The sequence below is a fragment of the Lampetra fluviatilis genome, chromosome 20 (genome assembly GCF_964198595.1).
Source record: "Lampetra fluviatilis chromosome 20, kcLamFluv1.1, whole genome shotgun sequence".
NCBI lineage: Eukaryota > Metazoa > Chordata > Hyperoartia > Petromyzontiformes > Petromyzontidae > Lampetra > Lampetra fluviatilis.
The window spans coordinates 5,238,804-5,250,658 of NC_136294.1; the positions used below are offsets into that span (position 1 = coordinate 5,238,804).

Below are 11,855 nucleotides of genomic sequence, written 5' to 3' on the forward strand. Positions count from 1 at the left end.
AAAAATATGTAAGATATAAATGTGGCTCTTTGTCAGTTCTGTTGAGAGGACTGTGTTATTTTATTTATTCAGCTCATGGGCATCGTATATGAGGTGTGATGACCCATGAAAATGATTATTACAGTCAGCACTTTGTTCCTATTCATCAGGATTATTTTGCTTTGCGTGTACAATTTGATGCCAAGTGCATTTATTAGTAACATTAAAACCTCTTTAGAATTTGTCTGTTGAGTCTGAAAAACAAGTAACGTACAGTACTTTGGTCTGGGTATAATTTCCATGTCTTGCCTTGTCCTTGATTAAAAGTTCCTGAGTGCATGTGTTCATTTAAAATGTTTGCTTATGACACAAATAATTAAAAATACCCGTAGTTACGTCGCTAAAATTATACTCTTAGGTTTTTTCCCCTCACTTAATACAGTAAATTCAGCTGTGACGGTCCCACCTGATGATGGAGACTTGTGTTGCCTCCGAAACGTCGTGATTTCTTATTTTATTTCAATTATTATTTAAAAGAAGGTTATTATTTATTTATTTTTATTTTTCCCCTATGTGATTTTACCGAAAGAACTAAGAGTATGAATCCTTGCAGTCACCAAAGCTTCAAATCTAGAACGCTAAAATGATGTTGGGACAATGACATGAGGAGACATGGGAGGGTTAATCTGACACCAGCGCACGGCAGTTGACGGTGTGGCTGACAGGCCTTAATCCGGACCCAATTGTGCCCCGAGCCAAGGCACTGCTCATTGGCTGCGGGCTTTATCCAGTGATCCAGTGGCTTCTGCCTTTGTGGAGCCTCGCACATGCTCAGTAGGGCACTCAACCCAGCCGCGCCGTAGCACACACACACGCTCGCTCGCTCGCTCAGCTGGCCGGCATCCCCGTCATGTGATTGCAGTCGAAGGTCGCCCTTTTTGTCCGGAGGCGAGAGACGTAGTAGCCCTGTCCGTGCGTGGCGTGCGTGGAGCGACGCTGAGCGCGAGGCAGCTCGCGGCCGAGGCTGATATCACCGTGTATGGAATGGCATCAATGGAGCAGGCACCAATTATCACACGCTATTTTGAGAGTCTGAAGGCCTGCTCTGCTCTGAGTGATCATATGATGGTGACAGAGTAAGTGCTGTATACGCCCACATGTGTGATAAGTGCAGCATGCCTGATAATTTTTCTCCTTTTATTAGAAAAAAAATATCTGAACAAGGGCTGCATCAATTTTGGTGTGGATTTAAAAATACCATGGTTATGTTTTTTGAATATTGATTTAATCGTATTTTTAGGCAGTAATGTTGGTGTCTCAGTATTAATAATATGTAAGATGTTTTGTGTTATTTAACAGTTTAACACAGCAGCCATTCGTGTTGTGCATTTGCATCAGCTGCTGCGTTGTTTGCTATCATTCCATGGTAGCCTCATGGGTCATATGAGAAGGGCGGCTGAACGAGTCTGGTAATTGGATAACCGACACTAATGCATTCTGCACGTTGATTCGTTTCGGAATGAGCTGCAGTGACCAAGAATGGCAGCCCATCATTCATTAATCAGTTTTTGAAAACAAAACCATCAACCTCTATAATGTATGTGTAGTTAACAAAGGATACTGCTTCAGTAAAGTTCTTACTATTCTCAGTCACCGTTAGCTAATGGGCATTCATGAATAAAAATTATAATTTTGTGCTGAGCCCACCACATGAAATGCATGTGTTTGCAAATAATTTCTAAGGAGAATGGAATGTTTTTTGTGGGTGGTGGATTATTTTTCATGTTATTTGGATATTAACTCAAACTGCAACGAAATACTGCATAATTATTCTACGCTCGCAAACCTGAAATATTAAATGTATTACATCAAGGGAAGAACACAGTTAAACCCTTTATGGGAAGGCACTCAATACCCGTGTTGTTTTGCAGAAAAGGAAAACAATTAAAGCACCACCAATGAAAATAGTTTCGTTTTATTTTGAGGTCTCAGATTTATTCCTTAATTACTATTGTCACATTTTTCCTATAACTTTATTTTTCTGAAAACATAAGAAGCATTTTACTCCAACAAATCCTCACTTCCTGTAAAGAAAATAACTAATTCGCGGATTAGCAAGTGAAGACCGTCGAACAGGAACTGTAATAATGAGTGTCGATGCCAGAGCCAGTAGCCGTGCTGATGCAGCAGAGGTCGCAACCGGGTACCCGATACCCGTACCCTACCCGATACCCGTACCCAGTCGGGTACGGGTACCCGTTTGCGACCCTGGTGCGGCTGGGTACGGGTAGACCGTGAGTCACTGGTCAGTAACCGTTTGTCACTCATTTCCCAACGTCTTGTCTCTTCTCACAATTCAAGTTCCTAGAATCAACCCACCCGCGCCTGCAACATGGCTTCATCCCAGAGGTCGCAATCAGGTACCCGATACCCGGACCCTACCCGACCGGTTACGGGTAGGGTACGGGTACCCGTTTGCGACCCTGGTGCGGCTGGGTACGGGTAGGGAATCAAAACCCGTTTGCGACCTCTGTGACGCAGTGCGTTTTCCTTGCTGCGTGTGAAGCCGGGCGGCTAACGGGCTGCAGAGCGAGGATGGCGACCCACCGTCGCGGCCGTGGGAACGCCCCCACAGCGACGACCTCGCGGCAGCAGAGGGATCGGTGCTGCGGGGTCCCAGCGAGGAGGTGGAGGCAAGGGAGCCGGGCGTCACACCCCGAGCGAAACGAACCCCGTCTGAGGGGGCCTACCCCGACCTGAGTCGCCTCTCCGTAGGCCCGTAAGCCATCTCTTCTCTACGGCCAAGGCATCGGGCTATCGCTATCGCGTGATGACAGGGTGCTTGCAGCCACTCGTCCATCCAGTTCAAAAACTCACAGCTCGCTGTGCCCACTTTTTACATTATGGCTGATTTAGAACTTGAAACAATATTGGTTTAATAAACACTCATCGTTTGTTTATATAGCATCATAAAGGTATGTTTTTTAGACCCAGACCATAACATTAACTGCTCGCAATGTACATAACAGTTTTTAAGGGCAGTAGGTTTTAAATAAATAACAATATGACCTCATTTATAAGACTATTGTCTTATTTATAGTGCTGTTAACGTACCACAGATCAATACAATGTTCCCACTGTGCCGGAGACGCTACTTTTGACACTGTGCAAGTCATCACGTTCTATATCACAATACTGTAGTACCCTTTAACACAGACACACGTTGATGTGCCTCTGTTTTGATCGGCAATTCGTACACCACGCGCACCACGACTGCATGTTAATTGTTTACGCTTGATTCTAAGAAAAAGGCAAGGTAATGTATATAAGCGCGCTTGTGATCGATTTTCCCGACGTCCCAGGAGGAGAAGAAGTAAGACTGCCGCACGGCCAGAGGTGAAAAGCGTCCCGCGATCAGAACCGTGGACTCCCCGCTTGTGCTCTTCTCGAGCCACCCTCTCCCTGGCTGACCTGCGGCACCGTGAGTGCCGTGGCACAGATCCACTTGAGCCCAACAGTATATGAGAGGCCCAATTGGAAGTGGTGGTAGAAACCCCCCGCCCCCCCGACTGTTTTTTGGATTGATAAGAATATCCAGATGGGTGACGAGCAGCTACAGGAGCTGCCCTTCCGCTAGCACACGATGGCAGCGATTGTTATGTGCATCTTATTAAAACGGCTACATCTTTCAGCATGTGTGGGTGGGAAGATATATATAACATATTAATGAAATTTTTTAATCTGATTTGTTCATTTTCTATAACCAAGACTTTATATAGAATGACAATGTTTGTACACTATGCTTCCTTTGTCTGTCACGCTGTCATTATTAACAGTGTTTGCAAAGCTTGTGCAGTGTTTCATTATTTACTGAACACTTATTCATCCTCGTATCACATGCTACAGACGTTACTTAAAATAATACAGCCACAATGTGGCTCCTTAAACATGCTGAGAACAGTTGGTGTATATATTTATTTTTCTCATTGTATAGAAATTTCTATTTTTAAATCCTTTATATTAAGTTCACTTGCTTGCTTGCTTACGACCGTGCAAATCTTTCGGTCGTTTTTTAACCCACTTCCCGTGATCCAATCGAGCTGACATTTTGCACACAGACTCGTTGTGCGTGACAATGTATTTTCGTTTAAAATATTTTTCCAAAATTTTACACCTTTTAGGAATTTTTTTTTATATTTAATTACCAATTGCTTAATGGTGGCAGACAATCATCTGACACATAGGTGGCAGCCATCTCAAGCCAGAGGACGAGAGGACTCTAGCCGCCCGTTTCAAAGACCAATGTGGGCTGGGTTGTGGTCCATTGAACACGCATATAAAGGATTTATAGTGACGGTGGTGCTTTGCATGGCAGAATTGTCCCAGAGAGGCGCCGCACACGTGTCTAAGCAAAATTAAAATTGCCTTCCTGACATCCAATCCCTCGCCCCCCCCCCCCCCCCGAAGGCGACGAGCAAGCGGCGGTGACCCCCAAAGCCTCGCCGCCTTGGGCCACTCCCCCACGCCGAGCGGCCACGCGGGGGCATCAGTCGCGCGACCACCTGCTCGCCGGACCCTACAGCGGTACCAGCAGCACTGGAGGCCAAACAACATTAGGTAGTTTTTTTGGAATGTGCCAAATTAATTGATACCAGGTAAGAAAGGCAACCTCCTAAAGAACCAAGTAGGTCAACAAACGGTGGACGTTTTTCTTGGACTTCAGACAATCGAGCTGCCCATTTATAGGTTTGACAGTTTACGTGGCATTCCACTGGAAGCGATTGAAAGGTTGGGTCAACTTGGTCTTTGCCTTGCCCCAAAGCCTGGTGCCTAATTTGCGTTTTTTTCTTCCTAGGTGTGGATTACAAAAGTTTCCCTCCAGGTAGACCGTCTGGAAAATTGTTTGAGAGTGACCATCTCTGCCCGAGGTGTTCTTCAAAAGGTGAATTATTTAATTTCATCTACATTTAATGTGCTTTGTCACTTGGTAACTGGCACCGGCAGCACCCCTATGAAGCAGTTTGGGAGTGTAATTGTATAGGCCCTAGTAAAGTAGCCTTAATGACATCAGCCACCGAGGTGAAGTGATGGAATCATCTTGTGTGGCGGTGCAAGGTGGATTGTTACGTCACAGCACCGTGAGAGATGGGCATAGTAAGGGGAGGCCTTCATCCAGCAGTGGTTTGATTGTGGCTAACGATTATAGTCGTTTTTCATAGCTCTTGTTTTTAAAGACCTTGAGATAGTGAAGACTGTAACCTTCCTGTCATTCAAATACCTTAACATGCAATTCCCCCCAGAATTTTATTTATTTATTACACAGGAAAGACTAGTGCCGTCAATGTTAATTTGCGTATTGTTTTGATTTGAAGCAGATATTCCTGAAATTCAACACTGCAGGAGATTTTTTTTTATATAGTGCCTTATCAGTGTGCAAATCATCAGTTTGAAGTATAAGCGTTGCTGACACTTGCTGTGAACTTGCTGAGGATGTTGTATTTGCCATGCTGTCTGCTCAGCCAGGACAACAGAGAGACATTGGGACAGCAGGACAAAGAGGCTACTTTGTCCCGTCTGCAATGGTTCCGGGGTCTGCATTGAGTCGAGTAGCCACCATGAAGATGATCCGGGTAGGGGCGGTGGAGAAAGTTTAACGCGCAGTGCATTTATTTTCTTGGCTCTTGCTGTACTATCGCATCAATTTGTGCAAAATACTCGTAGACAAAGGTGAAATTATGATTCTGGAAGCTCTTGCCTATGAACGAATCACCTGGAATTTTGCCAGTCTCTTAAGATCTCAGAAGTTAAGTAGGTTTGGGCCTGGATAGTGCTTGGATGGGTGACCACCATGCATAAAACAGGCATTGTAGTCTGCTGTGGGGGGCTGCATTGTCAGCAGAGGGCAGTGGAGAACATTTATTGTATCACTATAATGTTCTCCAATGTGATAATTGGTTTTTTAACCCTTTTATCTGGCAACAAAACTGACAACTTTTTTACAAGGAGCCATGTTTGCATTGACCACAATACCTGCGGTCGGAATGCAAAAAAAAACACAACTCTGATAATGTATGCACTGTCCTAGAAATTGATTGGTCCATACCCAAGACAGCTTTTCTTAGAGCCTAGTCTCACATGGTGTTGGACCAGATGACGCCAAAAGGCGCACAACTCAAAGACAATGCACCATCAGACTGAGAGCTGGGGGTAAGCATTTACAACCATTGGAACCTCCTTTGCCAGTAGCAAAATATGATAATTGTTTTTTTAACCCTTTTATCTGGCAACAAAACTGACACCTTTTTTAACAAGGAGTCGTGTTTGCATTGACCACAATATCTAAAACCAATTATCATATTTTGCTACCGGCAAAGGAGGTTCCAGTGGTGTTCTCCAATGTGTTTGCTCTCCTGCCTTCCTTCACCAACTCGCACTTCACCAACACCATCCCCTTGGCAGTACAGCCATGTGCAGCCGTGACCTCTTCATGAGTCCATTGGAGGATATTTTGGTGACACTATCGAGTTTAATTTCACAGGCGGATGGTTTCCATTCACCAGTCTGGTGAAGTACTGTATTTCGACAAAGCCTATAATGTAAAAGCTAATTTATTTAGTTTTTTAGCAATATGAGAATCAACAATGGGAGGATTCGAATGGCATTTCTCAATCTGTTTTCGCAGTGCTGGAAGAGCTGAGGGATGAGACGGAGCACTCGCCTCAATCGAGGAGGCAGCGGCACAGCGGCGAGGTCTTTCCCGGGCTCTACTCGGGGTCCTACGTCTACCCAGCATTGTGAGCGCCACCACAACGCCAACAAGAAGGATTTCCACTTAAGTGGAGCTCTCGGAAAAGCCTGTGGCGTCTTTAGCAAATTCGCGAGCAATGTCGTTCTCGGGAAGTTCTCAAGCGCACTGTTTAAATGCAAACGGGGTCCTGGGTAGGACTTGGCGTCCCCTTGGCAGTACAGCCATGTGTCATGTCCTCTTAATGAGTCCATTTGAGAGCATTTTGGCGACACTATCGAGTTTAATTTCACAGGCGGATGGCTTTCATCAAGTCCAGTGTTCATTGTCACTTCCAAAGTAAATCACGGAGGCTGTAAATCTGCCGGCCCAATCTGCACTCCCACCTCACTGGTGCACAACGGAGGCGCGGAGCACACACGCTGGAGGCGCGTGGATCGCATGCTAGCGCATTATCGGAGTTACATTCACACCTGCCTCCAATCTCAGCCGTGCTGATGTTTACAGTACCATGACCACTGCTGCAGTGTCTTTTCCACAGTTGAACTCGCCTGCAGACGAATCATGTAGTCGTAGCATCTTGTAGCCTTGTGTTTAGTGGATCATTTTTGCTTTGCAGTTTGTTTGAAAGAATGACTAGCTATCGTGTTTTTTAGCTTGCATGGCATTAATTTATTTACTTAAGACCTTGTTTCATCATAAATGCTGCTGCGCTTGTATAGCAGGTGCAGAATAAGCAAGACTTTCTAGATTGAAACTCATTTGCAATTTTTGGTATCACTTCACTTGAAAGTATGTCTAGTGGCTGTTCAATACAAGTTCTAGTCTCGTTGGGTATAAAAAAAAGACTACTTTCGTATATAACAAAGCATGTAAATTATCCTGTCGTGTGATTCAATGGTTATGAATTGGGGTCACGATTTAATAATTTTCTTTGACTTTTGAGTGTAGTGTTCCATAAACCAATTAGAACAAATGTGAATATATTCCCACAAAATATTCTATAAACTCGGGGAGTCAGACATTACATTGTATTACACTGAAGTGGGGGATGGAGTGATGGTGCAATGGTTAGCAGACTCCACTTTGAATCCAGCAACCTAAACTTGATTCGCGATCATGGATAATATTGGTAGTGAGTGATATCTGAACTGGTCCTATCAGAATATTTATATTGGAGGAATCTGATGAGCTATAAAGCTCTTTTTTCACAAATGTCCAGTTGGCTTAGGGGCCGTCCATAAATGACGTCACGCACCTGGGGGGGGGGGTCACACATTTGTGACGTGTGACGAGGGGGGGGTGAGAAATGTGACATCACATCAAAATGCGCAACTTTTCATTAATATAGACACGTTCTACTTAATTAAATAGACTTTTTAATAAATGTTTTCTCCAACAGAGTGCAGCGCCACATTAAATAACGCACTACAATGACAATAGTTTAAAGCGATTTGAAGCATGTTTTATTTGTTTTGGGGGGGGAGGCGGCAGAGCTTTGTGACGTCATATTTGAGGGGTGGTGGGGGGGTCTGACGCCGTGTGACGAATCGTCAAAAATCGCGTGAGGTCATTTATGGACGGCCCCTTAGATCCTAAGCCCTCCTTCACCAACCTCCACTGACCAGCACGTTGAAGTATGATCAAAGGACCCCCATGATCGGTGTGGGAAAGCCCTCATTCAGCATTGCTTTGACAAAGTTGTGACAGCAATGTACAGTCCACGATTGGCTTCCGCAACAGCCGTGTGTGTGGCTTCTATGCAAAGGGAAAAGATGGCTGGTTTTTAGGCAGAGAGGGGGGATGCGGAGCTGTCTAAACTGACCGTGCCCCCGTGTGCACCAGCAGATACGGCCTGCCCTCAGCGCTGTACGTGTCGCCGTATCACTCCCGCTTCTACCTGCCGGAACCACCACCCAGGAGCCAGGTGCGCCCACGCGGAGTCGGCAACGGCCGGGCACGCGGCGAGGACATCGGCGTGGTAAGGACATGACGCCACGCAACTGTCCGCATGAGTGTTGTTGGTGTTGCAATGAGGGTTTTTGTTGGTGTCATAACAGCTCCACGCCACTGTGTGAGTTTCCGCAGGGGCATTGTTCGTGTTGTCTTAGCAGTTCCACGCAAGTGTTAGAATTATGGACGATGTGTGACCACGTGACCCACAGGTGAGAGCGGAGTTTAGCGCTGCTGATGTCCTGGGTATGAATTCAGGTTTCAGCCGCCTCTTGTTAAACCGGATTCTCAAGTTACTCGATTGGTTTCATTGCTGTCAACATAACGCTACAAAAAAACATTGCAGTAAATCTGGCTATGTACTTTGTCGCTAAATTCTAGCTCTGAATTAAAAATGTCAGTGACTGTGGTGAACGTTTTCAAGTAGGGAGGGTGTTAAAGTGTTGCCCCCCAACTTTACTGTCTGGAACAGAGGTCACTTGACAGGATTTCAGACGTAGTGCCGTGATCTACACAGGATTTCGCTGCTCTGGAAAATATCTTGATAAGCTGTCTAGTGGCGCAACACCGACAGCACAATCGGGATACAAATCGAGGGAGACAACATTCCAAACAATTATTCGTGTTGTTGTAATTGCTCCACGCCATAGCCTACGTGTAAAATGCCCACGCGAGCATCGTCAGTGTTTTTGTAACACCGTGGGGGTGCTGTGTTCCCAAGTCCTGGCAGGGCTCCGGGCGGGATCTATGCAAGTCTCTGGACTGCGCCATCAGGACGGCCGAGGGGATGCGACGCACCAGCCAGAGGATGGTGGAGTTCCTCTCCAGGGATATCGCCCATGTGCACGCCACACACCAGTTCCTCTTCCGCTGACACCGCGTGGTGTCGTGCGCTCCGTAACCACTGTTGGCGAACTCACGCTGGAGACCGCGGTGGGCTTCTTCACACTCTTTGTGGTACAGTATCACGGCAAGGCGTAGTGGTGCACGCCCACGATCAGCCACTTTGGGAGGTCAGGGTTGGTGGTGCACGAATATTCGTTAAATTCCGCAGAGCTGCGATGTGACTTAAGAGATGGCAGTACTGGAAGCGGGGTTTATGAGCACATCTGTGTGAACCTTGGTGTTATTGCTTCGTATGCCAGGTATTCCTTTTTGCTCCCACAAAGCACTCGATGAAAATGGACAAAACATCTCATGAAAGTTTTGAGAATTAGCGAGGCTTTCCTGGATAATTACATTGTTACAACTTACATTCCAAAGTATTTGGTAATGCTTGTTGAGACAGTCATGTTGGACCAAGGCCCATTGAGATATGTCTGTAACGGCATTGTTAAGTGTTTTATGGCGATTAGGTGCACAGCTTGTATTACCATACTGTTAAATTTCAAAAGTGCAACACCCTTGCCAGAAATATGATGAAATGCAACTCTCCATTTTTCCAGTTGCAAGAAGAGTATGTATTGTTAGGTCGTACTGCAATGCAAACTATTGCATAGCTTTCAGAGCTCTTAATGGTTGTCAATTTTATAGCTCTTCAAAACCCATCAACTCTCTGGACTAGTCAATTAAACTTCGAAACATATGGCCATACGAGCCACGCAACAACACCATTTAAGTATTAAATTATGGCATCCGGTGCCTTCATCAGTTCAGGAGTTGCAACGTTGCCTTCAGCACATCTTATCCTGAGTAATACATTGAATAAGGCAAACACTTAAGACAATCAAATGCTGCTTTAACTGTTCCGATGCATTTTTATAGTAACAATTGTATTTACGGATATTTTAAATACGGGGATTGCAAAGACAAAAGTTTTGCACTTGAGGTTTTTTGTAATGAAAAGTGTTTTAAGGGTTTTTCTTCTACATTTTATTTGAGGTCAGGTGTTATATTTGAGATTCAACAGCATTTACCAAATGTTTTAAATTATTGAATTTGATAAAAATGTACATGTACACTTTTTGACTTATTGTAATAAACTTTACGATATTTCCGGTTTGGAGTGGTACATTTTTTAAAAGTATTCTCTCCCCCCCCCCCCCCACAAAAAACAACTTATTAGTTAAGCCCCTAAATGTGACAACTCAGTTTTTTGAATAAGTAATTTGGCTCGGTCAAGTCCGCTTACAAAGATGTGGGTCTTACACCAGAAATTAGTTAAGTAAAATACTGTCCCAAGATGATCAGTATCGAGAGACATCAATTGAATCCTATAAGTGGTTCCCAACCTGTGGGACTGTTCCAGGTGCTGCGATTATTTTCTTCACGTAACACCATGTATTTTATTGCCCATTGCACATATTTAGATGTCAATTAAGTTTTTTCACGGCTTTGAATTAACATTTTGGAGCACTTTGCATAGTCTTAATTTTGTAATAGTATGTTAATAATTCATGATCCAAGGTTCGTTCCATGTCATTGGCAATGAACAACTCAATTCCTCCCAACTCATGACCATCCTGATTCATGAGTGGTCTGAGCCCACAACAGTTGGAACCACGACTCTGTCTTGACTTAAAGCTTTCGTGATTGCAGGAATTCATAATCTGAGTCTTTCGGTATAGTCACTTTACAGAAAGACCCAAAGAACACGACTCTAAGGTTAAGCTTCCTTCTTCACAGTGCCTGTGTACGTTTCTGACAATTACAAAGCCCCAGTCTTGAGCGGTAATTATACTTGGCTGAATGTTTGGCAATCTAAGTTTCTTACACTTAGGACTCGTACACCTAACCAAGAACAATCATTATTGGTTCTTTCGGTAAAGTCACGTAGAAGGGAACGCAATAAAATAATAAAAATTCTCACGACGTTTTCACACCTGATGATGATTGCTTGTGTTTTATTTTTATTATTTTCCCTTCTACGTGACTTTACCGAAATAACCAAGAATATGAATCCCTGTAGTCACGAAAGCTTTAAATCAAGAACAATCAATTTAAATGTATACAAATGTTTCCTTTAGCCTAATAGGCAGAAGGGATGAGTAAAGAAATGACACAAACTATATACACAATGGATACAAGGAGAAAAGAATATCGTATAAACAAGTGCAGTACAAATGTTAACCAAATTGGCGGCCCAGAACTTAGCAGAATCAAATCATAAGGGGGGGTGGGGGGATTGACGAGTGTTATGCCAGACAGGCCCAACCCTGCTCAACCGCTGAGATGCGAT

The 11,855-nt window shown here is 44.4% G+C and overlaps 1 protein-coding gene across 4 annotated transcripts in view; it reads left to right on the top strand.

The window, feature by feature from the left end:
- Positions 1 to 10,710, top strand: part of LOC144937889 (uncharacterized) — a 29,008-nt gene extending 18,298 nt beyond the window's left edge. Inside the window, exons 17-24 of one of the 4 annotated variants that reach the window (XM_078865457.1) lie at positions 2,546 to 2,758; positions 3,345 to 3,460; positions 4,447 to 4,596; positions 4,835 to 4,921; positions 5,499 to 5,609; positions 6,662 to 6,773; positions 8,570 to 8,705; positions 9,399 to 10,710. In XM_078865457.1, coding sequence (XP_078721583.1) covers positions 2,546 to 2,758; positions 3,345 to 3,460; positions 4,447 to 4,596; positions 4,835 to 4,921; positions 5,499 to 5,609; positions 6,662 to 6,773; positions 8,570 to 8,705; positions 9,399 to 9,551 — 1,078 coding nt within the window. In that variant the 3' untranslated portion in view covers positions 9,552 to 10,710. Of the gene's footprint in view, positions 1 to 2,545; positions 2,759 to 3,341; positions 3,461 to 4,446; positions 4,597 to 4,834; positions 4,922 to 5,498; positions 5,610 to 6,661; positions 6,774 to 8,569; positions 8,706 to 9,398 lie in introns of all 4 variants that reach the window. The other 3 variants (XM_078865455.1, XM_078865456.1, XM_078865458.1) reach the window with 3 other exon arrangements.
- The last annotated feature ends 1,145 nt before the right edge of the window (positions 10,711 to 11,855 follow it).